This window comes from Cyphomyrmex costatus, unplaced genomic scaffold (genome assembly GCF_001594065.2).
Source record: "Cyphomyrmex costatus isolate MS0001 unplaced genomic scaffold, Ccosl1.0 scaffold135, whole genome shotgun sequence".
Lineage (NCBI taxonomy): Eukaryota > Metazoa > Arthropoda > Insecta > Hymenoptera > Formicidae > Cyphomyrmex > Cyphomyrmex costatus.
Window position 1 is genome coordinate 304,500 of NW_017275337.1, and position 19,717 is coordinate 324,216.

The 19,717-nt window shown below is 33.5% G+C and overlaps 2 protein-coding genes across 2 annotated transcripts in view; both read left to right on the forward strand.

Annotated features, from left to right (window-relative positions):
• The first annotated feature begins 932 nt into the window (after nt 1–932).
• LOC108782758 (uncharacterized) lies at nt 933–3,153 on the forward strand. The gene is made up of 2 exons (XM_018551115.1): nt 933–1,443; nt 3,089–3,153. The coding sequence occupies exons 1-2, from the start codon at nt 933–935 to the stop codon at nt 3,145–3,147; spliced, it is 570 nt and encodes a 189-aa protein (XP_018406617.1). The 3' UTR covers nt 3,148–3,153.
• Nucleotides 3,154–3,317: 164 nt separating this feature from the next.
• BicC (protein bicaudal C) overlaps nt 3,318–19,717 on the forward strand; it is a 29,224-nt gene continuing 12,824 nt past the window's right edge. The window contains exons 1-3 of the mRNA XM_018551233.1: nt 3,318–3,372; nt 5,346–5,380; nt 17,414–17,483. Coding sequence (XP_018406735.1) covers nt 3,363–3,372; nt 5,346–5,380; nt 17,414–17,483 — 115 coding nt within the window. The 5' untranslated portion in view covers nt 3,318–3,362. The remainder of the gene's footprint in view (nt 3,373–5,345; nt 5,381–17,413; nt 17,484–19,717) is intronic.

Sequence of the window (19,717 nt, forward strand, 5' to 3'; positions counted from 1 at the left end):
CGTGGTATGATTTTAAGCTCAATTTAAGTCACTACGCTGAGAAAAATGTTCTAATTAAACTAACAAAAGGGCTCTTTCCAGGTGACAAGCTGACGTTATTTGCATCGGTTATGATAATCAGAAATTTCATTTGTTCTCACGAAATGCCATTCTCTCTTGTCAAGTTCTTTTGTTGATTTAATTAATTCATTTTTCTCAACGTAGTGACTTAATTGAGCTTGAAATTATGTCGTAGAAAAGGGACGAGAGAGTGCAAAATTCCGTTTAATCTCTCGCGTTGAAGAAATTTAATTTTATTTCTCCGTTATTAGGTACTATCCACGAAGGAATTACGTTAACGCTTTGGCTTACGGTTGCGGAGTTTTAAATCTCAGATTTAACGCACCGTGTGATCGTATTGTATGCGTAGGATATTGTAACAAGTAAAATTTCATCTTAAGCTTCGGGATTAGAAAACAGAGATATCTCGTGTATATTTATCCAATATATCCGTCAAAAAGAAAAACAAACTTTATTTTCTTTCCTTAGTTAAGTAAATTTTCTTGGTCAGGGCATCATTTATATTTGATAGAGGTACTAGTAGGGCCGCTAGTAGATAGATTGTTCCATCTCTCGGTAAACTTTACGCGTTATTAGGTAAGTAGCGAGATTATATTGTATTACGTCAATGAGGAGAAATCTTATCTCGCGTTTTGCTCCACTTGCGGGTGGAGTTGACGGGCCCCCTGCCGATTTCGCTCCTCTGGTTCTCCAATGGTCGTGAAAATGAATTCGACGCGTGTCGGACGTATCATCTGATACACGCCGTCCAGGAAAATAATTTTTTGCCGACGTTCTCTCATCGAGACAAAGGTCTCCGCTACGCGGGTATTGTATACATATAATACACACAATATGTATCGCACACATCGACGCGATCGGTAGCGAGCGCGATGTCGACGATGTCGTCGGAGCGATGGGGAGCGTTCCTCAGGAATGAGGATAAAAACCAAATGAATCGGTGGCACGCGCCGCGATTGGTCGCCGTCCCGGTGCTCGTCACTTACCCCGAAAATCGGCTCGGATTCCGGGAAACGGTACCGAGAGGCTCTCTCGCGCCCCGCGTCTCCCCCCCCGGGGTAACTCCCCTTTTACTTCTTACCACCGCCATATTTTGTTTACACCGCGCACACCGCGCCGCACACTGTCGGTCGATTGCCCGATCGCTCGCTCGCTCGCACGGATTACAACGACAGGTTACAGCGCTGCCGCCGATCGAGTTGGACGGCAGCAGCAGCGGCGGCGAGGACGAGGACCAGACCCCGGGACGAAGAGACAGAGATTCACCGGCGGGACCAAGACCAGGCCCCCGCGACACCACACCACACCACACCACACCACACCACACCACACCACACACGTGTGACTCGATAGATCCGACACAGTGCCATCGTCGTCGTGCAGGTCAGTTCGCGTCTTCGGGCGACAGTGATGTGAAGTGTGATCCATCGGATTATCAATTTACCACCCCTCCCGTATATATCTGGGTTCTGCATCCTCCTCAGGATGTACCCTGCGCCTCCAGCTGCTCTCAGGGCACAGCCGCTGTTTTTGTTTCGGAGTAATTTGTGCTTCTATCTCTAGGTGCACGTCTTATGTACAAATACTCTTCCGCGCGGTATTTGAAATCGACAGTTTCGCGCGACGGGGTGATGTTATTCCGAAGAGTCGCCAGCACTCTCCACAGTTTACACGTTTGACCTAATACCGGATAGTTTATATTTGACGATACGCGGTGTGCCGCACCAAGATATGTCCGCTAAATTAACACGGGAATAAAGTATTTTGATATGAAAATGAAATAATGCCTTCTATACATCCCTACCTTCCACATCCGCATGCATATATATATATATATATATATATATTTAATTGCGGGCTAATTAGCTCTGACGAATAAAAAGGAAACGCGGTATCCTTTCAACTTGTTGAAGCTCGAGACACCGCGTATAGGAAGAAAACCGTAAATTGAAAACAGAAGATTAAACAGCATCCGCATTTAATGACTTGTCGATTTTTTCAAACTTTGAAGATTCCGTCTCGATCAGCCTTCGTGCTTCCTCAATTGAAAACTCGAGAAAAATACAGCATAATTTCTCGCGATAACAAATTATTATTTAATTATTAGTTATGTGTTTGCGCGTGCAATTAATAGTTTAATTGGAAACAATAGTTCGTCTAATGGTCGTCGAACTCGTCGAGCTGACTCTCCGTAGAGTATAAAATTACGTCTACGTGACTCCCCGTGTGATTGGTATTGCCTATACGTGATGTTTATCTTTTTTTTTTTCGCGTAGAACCTATATATGAACCATGCAGAAGCAAACAAGCCCGTTTCTTGTCCGGAATTATAAAGGAATTTCGACGAATTTGCTGCATGCGGAAGAAAATGTCGAATTTTATAAACGAACACACGCGAGAGCTGTTCTAAATAATAATTCAAAATTCTCGGTTCGCGTTCTTCGCGGCAGATAGGAGTTCCTGTATCCGCGTCATACAGGAGACGTAAATTATGCGCTGAAAAGGCGGTTCACGCGCGCGATTATCTTGATTATCGGTATCTAATGATTCACGTGATTAAAGCATCGTGGCGTGCACGTGCTACACGGTGGATGACACCCACCGGTTTGCTGATCCCGCCACGTGATTATATATTTTCGCAGACCATCGCGAATATAACAAAGATCGCCTCCATAAATGAGAATCACGTGGGAATGGGCTCGAACACGTGCCAACGTTAAATGTGTATTTAAACGCGGAGAGAACACAAGAATTCCAAGTCTTCGTGTCCTTCAAGAGTCATCCTGCGTGATGTTAACTCCAGACGGAAATCTTCCATGAGCGATAGTTTCATTGGGATGGAATGTGCGTGTGCGTGTGTGTGTGTGTGTGTGTACCTATTTGTTCTCTACTTCTCAGCCCCAACAAAGATGTTATCTAATAATATCGTCTCGTTATCGACCGGGTTTTCGATTCTTTCAAAGGTACCCGCATAACAAATAAGCAATGTCTAATTTCTATTTTGAGTTTTTCTACTTCCTGTTGGCAGTGTCGCGACGTGGTGAGGCAGGTCGCGGCGGTCACGTCGCTCGTCGAACGGCAAGATGAGGCCCGACGAGATGGTGGTGAATAACGGCGAACCACGACGGGCGGCGGAAACGATGTCGGAGACATCGGAGGGCACCGCGACCACCAGCGTGTCCGGCAAATCCGGCTTCGAGAGTCGCGAGGAGCTGCGTGACCTCGCGGCCCTGTTGGGTATCAACGACCCTGAGGATCTGCATCAGGAACGCTTCCGTGTCGACCGCCGCAAGCTAGAGCAAATGCTTCTCGGTAAGTGCGAGAGATCGATTCGTAGCTGAACTTGTCATTAACGGAGTCGACGAATGCACCGATATGCATACACAAGTAACACGCATCAAGATATTTTAGTGTCAGAAAAATAATTTTTGACAGTAAAAATGAGAGAGTTGGATCAACAACAACAAAAAAAAAGAAAGAGTACAGAGGAATAAAATAACATAAAAAAGAAAGAACTTCTGTATTATCATTTCTATTTGTAGTTCTATATTAGAGGAGGGGGAGGGAGAGATAGATTTTCGTTTCCTATATTACGTCACCATATTAATTTTATATAATCATTATTCAATATCAAAATATTTTTTCAGATGTCATACGATACATTCGTATTTGCTTACAATACTGAAGTAACGATAAATTTTCATAAAAGTTTTTTATTAATAATTTTTCTTATTATTAATAATGCATTTATAGATAGCAACGTAATTAATAGTAACATAAGATAATCATTAAATTATAGATATGTAAAACTGATTTTTTAATTAAATTATATTTAAAAATATTAGTTTAATTCCAGTCTCAAAGTATTGAAATGATAAATCGATTTTATTTATGAAATACTATGTATAACCATTAATATAATAGAAAGCAAACTGAATCGAATAGAGTCACAAAGAATTTAGCTGATTTAAATGGCAAGTGTATGTAAGGACCAATCCAATCCATCGTGATGTGACAAAGTCTCCCATGACTGGCGTACTTTCTCCCCGACCACCAATATCAGAGTAGGTGGTTATCAAAGAAAGAGATATTAACGGTCAGGGACTAACGGTCGAATAGAAACAACTCGTTCCTAGATTACCAACTACTTTAAGGCGAATTAAATTTTATCTTTCGGACAAGTTTATGAATTCGGCGCATGTATAACATTTAGTTTGCTTTAATTTAGCGTTATAAATGCCACGTGTTTTGTCTCGACCTCCAGCAGTTTTCTGACATGAAAATATCTGCTATTTCGCACCATCATCGCCATCGTACTCGGTGTTAAATCACGCGTCAAGAATGACAATAACTTCGCTGTTATGTATTTCGCGTTTAATCCCCCCCCCCCTCCCCTCTTTCTCTGTCTCTGTCTCTCAATATAGATACACTAAGCACTCGGGTGTCCTTTATCGCTTTCATTGCTTCTGGAGTGTCTATAACGCTCAAGGAGCGAAACAAGTCACCGCTGTGTCTACTTTCGCTTTCCCGTCGAACGTAGACTTGATTCCTTTTCGTTGTCTTTCCGCGACGGCGAAAGCATTCGCCGTTTGCGAAAAATTTTCCGATCAATTGAGCCGAACAATAAAAATATTTTCACTGTTTTTGGAAAATGAAGAAGTATTAATGCGCGATTGGGTTTTTTCACTTAAAAAAGAAAAGATCAGGTTTAAAATTGAAAATGCATTGTTGCTAGTACAGTCTGATGAGAACACGAAAAATTATAGTATCTTTTGAACGTCTTTTGCGTTGTCTGAGAACTTTAAACCGTAACTTATTTTTAATGTAATCGTTAATTTTTTTACTCGAATGTCAAGTCTATTAACGTGACTACATTGATCGAGGAAATATAGCAGTTTCTTGCTCGTTTTGCTGTATCGCTATTTGCATTCGCGAATGGTTATACCTGGAACTAAGATTTAAATAGACAGCTTGTTTGTAAACGAGATTATATAGCAGCTGTCAAGCCCCACTGTTTTTCGCGCCTTGTAATAGCGTTCAACCGATCGCTATGTAAAAGCGTACAAATCTATTTTGCTTAGGGAATACGTGTTTTTAAATTATTTTATATTGATATGCGGAACGGAAGTACGCGATTATGTACGATATATATGTAGATTAATTAAACTTATCGCGAAATCGAAGAAATTACATCATATAATGAAATTAAGATAAATAAAGAGCAGGAAGAGAGATAATCGCTTGAAAAACATTTTTATGTTTTAATTTTATCTTTGCATTTGCAGGTGATGTCAAACCAGCGGATACTTTCTTCCACAGCGTGAGTTTTTTTTTTAATTCTTTTTATGCCATAAATTTAACTTTAATTATAAGTTATAAACACTGCAAAATGCACTGGAAAAAAAACTGAGATATTTTTTAAATTAATTATTTTATTTAGGATTTCATATCTTTTAAAATAATTATATATTTTTAATTTAAATAACAATTTTTTTATATAGTATAATTTTTTAATATGAGGAAACAAACGAAAATAAAGATTGTTTCAAAAAGCTTTAGGAATAACATATATAGTTAATAAAAATAGAATAATTAAATAATTCTAAATAGTATTATATTTACATATATGACATATTATATGCTCAATAAATCCTTAATATATTGAAATATTAGCGAGGAATATTAATATCTCGTTTTGTGTGTTTACTTGTTTATTATAAATCACAGTATGAAAAGTGAAGTCTCATCGTGAAGATTTTATTGATCGATTAGTGAAAACTTTCTATCCAACGATTGCTGACAAGCGACACGTAAGATAGATCGTGATATTTCATGATGCAACTCCTTTCTCTCAACCACAAAAGATTTTTCTTAGTGCAAGATCAGTAAAAGTTCCTTGCCATTTCTGCTGGCTTATTTGAATCTCGTTAAAGTTCGATATAACGTTGCAAAAAGAGAATCAGTTTAATAAAGATTTATTTTAATAATTAATTTTATTTAATTTATAAATACTTAATTGGTTATATAAGAATGTGATTTCTTAAGGTATCGCATCTTTTGCTATAATCACAAAAATATTTATAAATTAGATAAATTTAATTATTATAATAAATTTTTATCGAACTTCCTTTACAACGTTTCATCAAATTCAGTAAAACGATGTTGAGAAATATTATTTCATTTAACTAGTTATTTATATTAAAGTTAACTCGCTATAAATTACTGTAATAACTACCGTGTAATAAGCAGAGATGTTTGAAAAATGAAAATATTGTTTTCTAGTATTATATAAAAACGCAAGAAAAAAGTGATAATATAATACATATATATTATATTGTGTGTTTATCGATGTGTATATGTTATATATCATATAACGGAAAATATTTCCTGTTTTTAAGGGAAGTGAGACCTTTGAAAAGACAAAAAATCGATTTTCTATTTTTACCGACACACATATTATATACTTGTATAGAATTTCTATAGCTTTCACTTTGTAACAAGGAAATGTACAAACATACAATTATGACAAGCGAGCTTCTTCATTTAATTGCCATAATGATCATTTTCGAGACAAAGTCAGATCTCATGCCAGACAACGAAATTAAATTTCTCCTTTTTTCATACCATGTTTACACGAGAGGACAACCAATTTCTCCGGTAAAAGAAGGAAGTATGGGAGATATGAAATATAAATGTATATATATAGATATAGAAGCTAATACGAGTCGCGTAAATGTCTGTACAGCGTACTTGATCGCACAAGTGCAATATTCATAAATTATAAGACAAATTCCTAGATTTGTTTTCGTGATGTCGAAGGGAAATAAACAGAAGTCTGATCAACTTGGCCGACTTCGGTAATCGCGCTTAGAGAATTGCCGACGTAGGCGAGTCGTTTCCTTGTCGAGGCAACGTCGTACTGACCTTGTGATTATACGAAAGCGAAAGAGTCTATTTTTAAGTTTTTCGCCTCCTGCACGGCAACCTCTTCCCTCTCCTCGCGACAACTCGCATTACGTCGAGCGAACTGCGACTGTTCGCGCAATATGATTTCTTCACTGATAACGCAGACGATACGTGAGCTTCTTCCCTGTCTTTCGAGATTTCGCCAAACTATTGCAATTGTCTGACACAATTTTATACAGGATTTCTCATAATCGAGACTTTTTTCGCGGAATCTTTCAAAAATAATCATGAAAAAAAATTGTAGGGAAAGGAGGACTAAGTAATAAAAGATATGAATGTACATACCTTATAAAATATGTATATGAAACCATATATTGCTAAGAGATAAATTTTATAGAAAAAATTAAATTTTTATTAAATATCGATGGAAAGACTGAATCAATCTCTTGATATTTCATCAATTAAAATATGACAGTCATTAAAGTATCGAAATCGGCAACTGCTCATACTTTGAGAAAGAATCAGTACTGATAGTAAACGATTTCTCGAATGTATTGACGACGACGACGATATACACAAAAAATCTGGATTACGGCGCGGAGAAATCCGAACTAGCGCGTAAAGAAACTCGTTCTTTCCTTCGTCTTCCTCCTCGTCATGATAACGTAACTCGAAATTACAATCGTAGAGCTAAATGAGCTCGCAGCAGGAAGCTTACGATTCGGACGTAACACTGCAATACTTTCTCCGTCTTCTCTCTCCGTCTTGTTCGCTCGCCCGACAACTCGACAGAGAAAACCGATCGACTAGTTACGATCGGTGGGGATCGCGATTCTCGCAGCGATGAGTGGATAATTGAGGAAACACGTAATCGGATAATATCATGAATCGGGAATCATCGAGGGACGGAGCACGTGCTTGTCTCTCATTAAATTTGGTTCGAATTGAAATCAAATTTGAGAGAAGAGGATTCTTATGCAATAATCCAATCGCAATTATGTAAATATCTGACATAACGACTTTAACGACTGCAAGATTAATTGATATTAATGCTATAGTTTACACAATTTTCTAAAAAAATAGTAATTCTTTTTGGATTCTACAACGTACAAATTTGACTTTACCAATGATTCAATAATTCACAAACGATTTTGCAGATAAATATTTGTTTTTATATTGATTTCTCTCAGGAAACTTATTTTAATTTCCGCCTTAATAAAAAATTTCGCCTATCGGGGAAATCGGAAAGATGAATGGGAGATGAGTGTACATACACAACATATGTGTATGTGAATTAAAGAGATGAATTAAAACGTCGCGAGAAGACTGCGCCGATAAACGGATCGTATATGCCCGTGGGGCCTCCGAGTGCCGTTCACCAAGCAAGTTCGAAGGCAACATGCTTATCCTTATCGCCTTTGCACGACGACGTTGCGTAAATGAGGAGGGGAGCCCTGGAAATACACCGGCCGATTATTTATAGAGTGGCTTTAACGGCATTCTCCCCGCCATTCCCTCATCGTGCTTTTAAGCAATTCCACGGTGCGATATACGCGTACTACCCGGTATTATCGCCAATGTACATAAAAAATTTTGTCGAACTCATGCTGTCTACCATGACACACTTGAAATATATAGAGAGAAAGAGAGAGAGAGAGACCGATGTATTTGTTAAATTTGACGAATACATCAGTTTCTCTCTCTCTCTCTCTCTCTCTTTCGTTCCCCTCTCTCTTTCTTTCTGTCTTTTCCTCTTGATGACGATATCGCCACGTTAATTATAGCGCCATGGTGTAATCCTTGACCGCTGTTGGCTCTTCGATGCCGATAACAACGAATGAGATATCGCGCATTGCTAGTCGACGCTTCATTAATTAATGTCCGCGTGCGTACTGCCTCTTCGGTGAAGCATATTGATTTTGCAGATAGCTCGGAACTTTTAAATTAGCATGAATAATGCAGTTGCTGAGATAGGATTTCGTCACTTCTTTCGTTAATTCTTCGATATGACTATATTTAATTCAAATCTCTTATCTCAAATATAGGATATTTGAAAAGAATTAATTATCTTATGAAATGAACTAATTATCTTATCAAATTAAATTGTGATAGTTAACGGTCATCTTGTGGCATATGGTATGTACTAATCAATATATGATAAATTGAATTTTGAGATGTCACTTTTGATCGAGAGACAATAATAAATGTATTTATAAATTTATTATTATTAAATGTAAAAAGAAACAAAGGCAAAAGGAAAATGTTATATAAGTTTAAAATGTATCGATATACAATACATATATATGTATCCAATGTACACTTCTCAAATTGCACTTGAATACTTATATGTATATAATTTTAATTTGCTGCACTTTCTTACAGTCGATAACGATTCCTTTGTTTTATTTGAAACCTAATTAGTTGCAAAATGGTGCTTTTTTTTGCGAACGTTTTAATTTTTGCGATCACGTTTTTCTCCGCGTTTATCTTTTAATCTACCCAAAGAAATGCAATATCTCCTATTATGTAAATATTATTCCGTTTCTGGTACGAGACGCAGCTGTGTCATGTTTTAGAAATATGACGTTTTAATTTATTCTTCAAGAAGTTTGCAATCGCTTCTTCGACATCATTCGATTGTAATTAGGGATACTTATGATGCCTCCGTATCACGTTAACTAGTTATTTTACAAGTATTACCATCTTAATTTCCTTATACTTGCTGATTTATTTATCTATTTCGTATAGTTTATTTCTTCAAGTCATAATAATTCAAGCGAGCACTCTATATGTTCTATTTTCGCAAAGTTTAATCTAGTTGAATCTAGCATATGCGTTCGTGTACGTGGACGAACACATATATTGCATAATGCATGATCTTCACTCGAACAGACCGCGAGACACATCCGCTGATTCGTCGAACTAGATTTGCAATTCGGTGAAGTTATACATGTATAATCTGCCGCGACATACGCGATCGAAGTGATTCGAAATGACGATAAAGCGTGGAGTGAGTGATAATGAGGAACATATACGATCAAAGAGAGCTCTCGGTATTTTAATTCGGAGATTAATATTATATTAACCGGGCTGCGTATCAAGATTTCGATTAATTACTACTTACATTTCTATTAATTCGGAATTTGTTATTCTCTTTAAACTGTAGTTCGTCTAATTTCGAATAGGAGATCGTGGACATAAGTGAAGAAAAAAAGAATTTTAGAATTCTTAATTTCGTGTTACTATATATATATTTAAATGCAATGCGCTATCTCGTTTTATAATAAGATTATTGCACAAGTAAACATGTATATACGTTAATCTCTGAAATTTTTTTAAGAATAATCGAATCGGTGAAAGTTGGTATAATCGAGCTTCTTACGCATGTGAAATTTTTTTAAATTGTGATGTGTGATAACTGTGATAAATTAGCATTTGCGCAGCAATAACATACTATACATATCACCGTGATAGATTTAATCCTTATCAATTAAGTAATATCAGTTCTCTTCAAATTATTCATTATAAATGCAAATCAAGTAGTGTTCTCAATGATATTGTTATTTAATTTCGATCGATTAATCGCAAATGTTGCAGAATCAAAAATAAAAAATAAAAAAGAATCAATCTACAAAGTTTTAGCTTAATTTTTCAAAATTTTTCCCGCATTTGCGAAACGAAATAAATTAGATTAAGTAAATATACGGACCACTTGATGCTAACGAATGTTTTGAAGTATTTTTTTGATTAATCAATTAATAAAATTCTTTCTTTCGATTGGTCAATCAAAAGCGTCGAAGCATTTGTAGTGTCAAGTGCACCGTACTCTAAAATTATGTCATAACATTCGTTAAAATATGACTATAATACGGCTAAAAATAAAAATTGAAAAATTATTAAGTATGTCACGATGTTTCAAACGTTCGCAATTTTCTTTGTCAACTTGTTGCGCAATCGATACATGCGATTAAAAGTATTTTCATATCGAGTCGGCCCTCACACATATTTATCTGGTTCCTATAATCAGCGACTCGTGCATGTGAAGATAAAGACCCGCATGTCTTCGTGATAACTTCGTTTATTGCTCGATGTACAGTTTTTTCGATCTTGCCAATTTTATTGAAAGAATACATATATACTCTTTCGTACAATTTCACTATTATACATATATATCCGTTATTTTATTCTATAAATCAAAATATTCGTATAATGTACACAATATAAGTATAACAGCAACAAATAAATTATAATATACGCGGCAAATGTAAGCAACAAATAAATTATAATATAAAATATAATATATTTTTAATACAACTCTCTATTTTTTCAATATAAATTTAAAATAAAGCAATTATCCTTTTATGAAGATTTTGATATAAATGAAATAAAAAATGATAATAAAGAAAGGGATTAAGAAGAGATTAAAAAATTAAAATATTTTATAATTTCATGAAATCTTCATAAAAGTTATGCATTTTTCAAAAACAAAGCTAGATTTTGTAACGAATTTTAATTTTGCTTTTTTTTTAACTTTGATATCTAAAATATTCAACTTCAGATTTTCGTAATTTCGGCATATTCAATTCTTAGATATTTAATCTGAAGAGTGTGAAAAATTGTGGAAAAGATGCAGTTTTTATTTTTTATTGAAATTTACGATAGAGAGGTGAGTGAAAATAGAGACAATAATACCGGAACATAAGACAATATATAGTATAATGGTATAGAAAAGTTCTGTATATACAAAAGAATTTATGAGGATGTTTTTTGTATTGACAGATAAACTTTTTGACCTATTGGTCTAACAATAAGTATATATTACATGGACCTTCCTACCTACTCATTTTGAAGAAATGTAGAGAAAATATTTGCCGGTATTTAAATATGTCTCTTTCTATTTATACTAAAAGAAATATTTTTCCTTGAAGATATAGAAATATTTCAACTAAATTGGGAACAAGATTTTATATTATATCTTACAAGAGTATTTATTATTCCGTATAAAAGTCAAAATTAGAAACGTGCTTTTTAAGTCCCATCTCTTCTAAAAGATAGTCCTTCCGAGTTTATAATAGAATATTTTTTAGTTCATCCAAAAGTTAATAGATATGCAAAAGTTTCAAAATGGAATTAATTATCTATGTAGCAGAATAATAACAAAGAGAAATTAAAAAAAAATTAAGTTATTAAACTAAGAAAAAAATATTTTAACTTTAAAGAAATATTTCTTTGTTCGTATTAAAAAAAAAAAGATTTCTTTGGATCATATATACACAACAATGAAAATTTCTTTGAAATTAAGATTCTTTTCCTCAGTGTGCAATATATTTCAGAATCAATCAGCATTTTTTTTATACATAGACGGTATAAATATACACTTTAGATTAAGATGCATTTTTATCATTATCTGAGTAAATGTGGATAAATTTCTTATTTCAGAAAACTCGATAAATCATTAAAAAATTCTATTGTAACAAATGTTTTTAAGAAATGTGAAATCAAAGTATGATAAAAATTGTTTTTTTTTTCTTAAAATACCTTTTTTCCTTATTTATTTTCTGTTTGTATTTCTTTCATCGCAAATTAATTTTTAATTAACATTAAGTTATCACCAAAGCAATAACAATTTTCTCACAATAATATACATATATTTTCTTTTAACAACAAATAAAGCTTTTAATAAATTTTTAGAAGAAACAAACGGAATGACTTTGTATAAATATAATAAGGGATTGCTTTCTGAGAAATTCTGCTTTTGCTTTAACAATTACTTGGTCACAGTGAATAAGTATCCCTATTTTGAGTACCCATCTTTTATATATCAAAGTCACGATTGTCGAAGCGGTATAAGTTTTTGTGAAGATTTGCTAAAAATAAATTGAAAGCTTCGTTTTCTAATGGTTAGAGAAAAATATGTTGCAAAAAAATTATCAATCATTTTGATGACAGCTTAAAGTTTGTTCGCGTCATGGTTCAACATACTCTAACATGTTACACTACTTATATAGAAAATAAAATATTAATTTTAACTTTAAGACGTATAGACTGGAATTTCTAAGAAGACATGCAAAAATGTTAAAATTAACATTTTTCTGTTAATTTTAATATTTTTGCTTGTTTTAGAAAGTCCACTGTATGTTTTTAAGTTAAAAGTAATATTTTATTTTTTACAGTGATATCGTAGCTTCTACTTGATACACATACGACGCAAATAAATTTTTAATGATAAAAAAATGTGTAACAAAATACACAAAGACGAAAAAAGAACTTGTTACTACAAATTAAAAAAATAAAGAGAGATTTTTGTTTCACATTTTTTAAAACGTTTGTTATAGGAAAATATTGTAAAAAAAAGAGGAAGGCTTTATTTCGAAAGTCATTATTCATCATTTTTATGTTTCAAGCAAAAGTTTATCTTATCTCTTGAGTTTCTTTGATTTATAGGGGTAAAATTTGTTAAAAATGTTGTAGATATCAAACATATAATGTTGAGTGTTAAAATATTTTTGTACAACTTCATGCTATTATCGTTGTATTGTAATTGTAATTGTTATTACAATCATTACTATAAACATTGCAGCAAAAAGTACTTTTATATCGCATGTAAATACGATTACGTGAGAGAATGGTTGTGTTTTATATACATATGTATACCTACTTGTAATAAGTGCAAAAGGTATTCGTATACGGAAAATATGTTCTTTTCTTTTTAAAACTTTATTTTTAGAAAATAAATATTAATTAGCAATTTATTAACAAAAATAACATAGATTGTATATATTTTTAAATTATTTTATATAAAATAATATTTAATGATTAAAAAATATATTAATAATAACCGAGAATAAAAAATTGTATTATATAGATGTGTATAAAAATTATTTATACAATTTGAGAATTTTAGCTTTTAAGATTCTTGAATACGGTTATTTCGTGAAACTTTTTTGTTTTAGGTATATTAGAACAGATATCAAAATTTTTAAAAAGATGTTTCTTCTCCGTACAAATTTCGGCTTGTTTAGCAAGAGCTGCCATTCAGTCAGCTTTCTTTAGATTTCTAGAAAAACGCCCTCTTGGAACACCGGAAGTATGTAACCCCTGAAAAACGAATTTTTATCTGCATCTGCAGTCAGTCTTTTGACTAACCATCATAACAGTGTTCAGTTCAGTATCATAGGTGTTCTAGAGAGGTATTTAGTAAGAGCAAGTCGGAGGGAGTAGTCTTTTAACGCGTGATACAGAAAGTACGTGGTGCAAATTATAGTTAACAAGTCAGAGCATTTTATATTTCTTCGTGATTGTAACGGAAATATGCTATGCTAACTTTGCTGTAGTTGAAAGTGTGACCTTTTTTCATAAAAATGATAGGCTAATATATGAGCCGGTAATTGCGGATATTTGTGCTGATATCTACAGTGTCTGTTTGTATTACGACATTATCTCCATATAACTTATACTGTGATTGAAGAGGATTTGAGAAAAAATTGAAACGTTCCGACCACATATTATATCTCTTGCGATTTAAATTTTTCCAAAGCGAGACGATTTTTATTTCGCAGACATGATTCTAGATATAGTAAGTTGAATATTTAAATTTCAATATTTAAATCTAGCAATTTAGGATAAATAAAAAATATACAAACACACACACTTCGGACGTCCACATTATTATTATTATATGAAAGTCTAAAGGTTGTCGCATATCATTAAACACGCATGCCACACGTGTGTCTCAACAGAATAAGATACACTACACATGTTATTTCAGAATAATCGGGAGATATTTGATAGTCGAGAAATAAAAAAAAGTTGCAACATTCACATCGATAAGTTTCAGAAAAATCAAATTTCGGATAAAAATTGCAGAGATTCTTGTCTGTAATTTTTGAGTGCTTGAAACTCATCGAAAGTACGAGTTCGTTTGGGAATATACTCGTATATTCAAATACTCGATTTTTTAAAAATTATTTTAAGCGATCCTCAGTTCTATCGAAAGGAAAAAAGAAATTCGGAAGATTTGGAATACCTGCCAGATCGGAACTATGTGTTCTTTAATCGTTTTACAATTAGTCTTAATTTGTGTTTGTAAAGCAATGGAGGCTCGCAAAGCTTCCATGCAGGTGAGGATTCGCGGAGGTAGGGTTCGCGATGATGACGAGAGACCAACATGGTGCGCAGTGAAGTGAAGTCGCGACTGGTGGCGGGAGTTGGAGAACGTAGTGGGAGGTGATTCGACCGGACCGACCCGTTATATTATCTCGCGTTAGTCAGTTAGTCAGTTTCCTTTCGTGCCAGTGATCCCGCGGTGATCTTATGATTCGACGACAAGAATTTTGCCATAAAAAAAGAATCCTGGCTCGAAACTCTACGTGTTTTGCGGGTGGAACCCGGTTGTAAACAAGTTCGCAAGGGGAAAATTTGTAAAAAGAAAACAATTAAAATCATAGTATTTTTGAAGTGATCCAGATGTGTATCGTACAACGAAATGAAGTAGAGTGATATACAAAGTCGCCTGATAAACGTAATCAGGAATCTACGATCGATCAATTGATCGGTGGTCTTCAACGCAAAGTAGTTAAAAGGCAGTTCTCGCGTTGTCGGAGATCGTCGGATTTTTAACGAGGTCGATTGTGGGTCGACAAACTCACGGAGACAATTACTTACGTCGCGAGGTGGAAAGATCTGTTAATTAGCGGCCGCGTGATCTTCCGGAATGTTTTACTGCGATCAGCAGCGGTAACTGGAGTGAAAGTAAATCCGGCGACTCGATTCACCCGCAGTGCAATTAGCGCTTCAGTGCCTAAGAATCCAGCCAAGTGACCCGTTATCGTTATCGTGAAAGTTATCGTGATCCGTTCACCTCCCACTCTCGAGGTCGCTCTGTATTGCATAGAGCTTTTAATAAGTGATAACTGTGAAACGCGTTCTCGTCTTGTAGAAATTTATACTCTTCGACTATATTTTTCTCTTTATTGTCTTTCGTTTATTTTCGTTTGATTGCGAGGAACGAAGACCTTTTCGCAGCTGGATATCGACAATTGAGAGACGAATATTCAACGAAAATGACCGTGGTAATGATAAATGTCACAATTCCGAATTAGAATTTTTAATATAGCAGTTGTATTCGCTCAATTTTGAGTTTTTTTTTTCACATGAAGATTGCACGCAATATTCTTTCAGAAAAATAGCTGCGTTTAACGTGATTGAAATACTTATGGTCTAGAGAGTTAATAATATTAAATTCCAGTTAATACTACTAGATTTTAATTATTTCAGATAATAAAATTATTCTAAGTTCTATGATTTAAACTAATTTATGACAGTGTTGAAAACGGTCAAGTTTCTCCTCGAAGCTAGAAGCTACGTGAGGAAGCCTACATCTAAAAATAGTTGTCTTTTGTCTAAACTTAGAAATTACATGTAGACAGTTAATAATTTAAAGAGGTGAAGATTCGAGTTAAAAATAGAAACTGCATGCAAAAAAAATACTTTTACTCGCGACGGTCTTTCATATATTATACGAAATTTTTTATTACATGACAATTTTAAACAAATTTCATTTCAACTAAAATAAAATCATTATTATTGCAACTTTTCTGACATTAAATATAATAATAGTTAAATATTATGCAGGCGTAAGATTACAGTTGGAAAGCTTTCTTACATTAAGAAAAAAGTATTATTTCATAATCCTTATTAATTAAAAATTAATTAATAAATTTAGGTTTCCATAAATTTTAAATTTCCATTACAATATAAATCCATCGATTAAAGAATAAATAAATAGATTAAAAAATATACTAATGTTTTTTTTATTTTTTATGAGGCAAATTATATTTTTGATTATTTCTTCATGATAAATGTACAGTCAAAGATAGACACGTTTATTTAAAATTGGAAACTATACATGCGTGTGTAAAAAATTAAGTATTCAAAAACTATATAAAAAATACAACAGCTAGGAAATTGATAAAAATCTCGGAATGATAACAATTATTTCAGAAAGTGAATAACAGTCAATGTATAACTTTGATAAGCAAAAGCTACGTGTTGAGGAGATTAAATATTCATGAAGGTCACATGGAAAGCGAGATAATCTGAAAAATTGATAAGAAGTCTTAAACATAATGAATCGACTCATCGGACCCATCGGACAAATGTTATACAGAAAATGAACCTCTAATTTTTGAAAGTATTAAAGATATCATATCGCTCGTTATGTAATTAATAAATAAGTAATTTACTTCTCTGGAAGTTTATGTAGAAGTGTAATAATTGCTTAAAGATGCAGAACAAAAATGACAGATGGAAAATATTTCGAAAACTTTTTGGAGTATTTTTTAGTATATGCGTTTCTATTATTAAACTGTGAAAGAGAAATACATATCTACGTGAAAAGAATTATTTTCTGACGGCGCATAACAATAGCGATTTTGTCTTGTTTCAGGTTATGGAGAGAACAAACACCATTGTTACGTGGCCATCAAGACTGAAGATCGGAGCAAAGTCGAAGAAAGGTAAGCTGTCGATCGATTAAATCTTTAAAAGTAATCTGTTACGTAAATTGTGTAGTTTAGAAAAGATTTTGTAGAAAAAGTTTAGTAAATATGTCAATAACGGATAACAATAGATGATAGAAATTTGTATTCTTGTACAAATATTACAGACTAAATTAGAAAATACTCCAGAGAAATATTTAAATAAAAAATAAATAAAAAATAATTTCAGGTATTATACAAATAACTAAAATAAATACTGCTTCGTATATTTGTATAAAGAACATGTTATTTGAGTTATTGGTATGATTATACAATAGACCGTGACATGACGAAATGCTTTTAGGTTTATTAATATAGACGAATGTCTATCTGCGTTTTCTCACAAATGGAGATTCGAGAGCAACGTTCTTTCTAAAATAACTGATAACAGCAGCATTATTATATCATTATCTGACATCGACAAACTCTATTAACGATTACAAAGGCACAAAATGTGATTAGACGGTGATATCTTATTTTGTATTTAATCTCAAGATAATACTTGGAATATGCGGACGCATATACTATATTTTCTAATTAAAAATAATTAAATTCTAAAATTATTAACGCGCAAAAGAGAACAATAATATATAAACAATAATAAATTGGAAGAAGAAAGCCATTTACGGTCAAAGCTGGATCACAGTGCTTGTTATAATTGTGTGAATTTTATATACTGCGTATGTAGTCCCCCCATAAATAATATATAAATCTCTGGGAAGTTTTCTTTTGTCGATATATTCAAAATCTATCTAAAAATATTTCACGAATCCGGAAATGCCGTTTTTCTCGTGACAAACGAGAGGATAATACGAAATGAGCGCGCAAGCGGAAGCTATCGATAGTTCGAGAGCGACATGGAATTCAGATTCGGTGTGCCGCACGTCCTTGGAATATTATACTCGTAGTTGTAGGAGACGCAAAAGTCATCTTTCGTGATTCTCCTTGCGTTCCTCGCATTCGGATATATGCGTAGCCGTGCGAATACGCATCGTTCGTGGATTGCGTCAACCGAGTGATCGGTCATGTCTCTTCGTCGTCAGCTGACGTTTCTTACGTACGTGACTTTATGATCGCTATTTAAAGTTTCATCATGACTATAGAAAAAAATTTGCATATCTCGTGAAACTTTTGAGATTAATTTGATACAAGTAATATCGAAATGGGAAACTTTTCCAACACATTTTTCATTTAATTGAAAAATTATAAATTTAATATTTTCAAATTTTAATCCGTATTTTTGTGAAATTCTAATAGATAAGCAGGTGAACATAGTTGATAACAATAATTACGTATGTAACATAGTAATGACGAATATCATTGAACAAAGAGTAGTAATTTTTTTTTATACTTTGTAATATCGTCTCTCGATTGTGAATATTTATTTGACAATACAATGAATTTTTAACTAATCGCTAGAAATAAAAGAATCAAAAGGTATCAAAATAAAAATTTCAAATAGATCGCTATAAAAATTCCAAGTTTCTAAATTTTCCATAATTGATTGCTCATCCATATTATTTTTCACATCGACTGTTTTAAGGATTAATTCGTCATCTATTTCCCGATACATAAATTATGACATGTGGATCAATTCAGAGAATCCTTTCGTTTGCTTGAAACAGCGTCGTACGATCGAATCTTGTGGAAATTTTTCAATGATTCATTTCTCCCTCGTAACCTAAACAGCTGTTGCACGTGCCTTTTCTCTCTTTCTCTCTCTCTCTCTTTCTCTGTCGCTGTTCTTTTCTTTATTTTACGAATCCAATCGCGCTTGATAGCCTATGTAATCGAGTATAAATAAACTTATATATTTGTTGCTCGTTGTGGCTTCAGATCATCGTTACAATATATGAGTTATCTCACATGTATCTGTATACCTAAATCTTTACAAAACAAAGACACTCAATACATGCGATACGGATTATTATAAGCTGTTCATAATTTACAAGTTCCCTTATAGTCATTCTAATAATTCTTTGTATGTAATCGCGGGAACGTCGATGACGGCCAAATGATAACGCATGAATGTATCGCAAGAGTTTAAATTCCATAGAAATTCATACGTAGGATATTGCTTGGATCTGTTTGATTATATCTCATGTATATCGGATGTGTCATACTTAAGTATACTATATACTTTTTTAAGTTATATAGAATGTTCTAAAATGATTGCTATTATATGTGAAAACTTCGACGAACTTAAATAACAT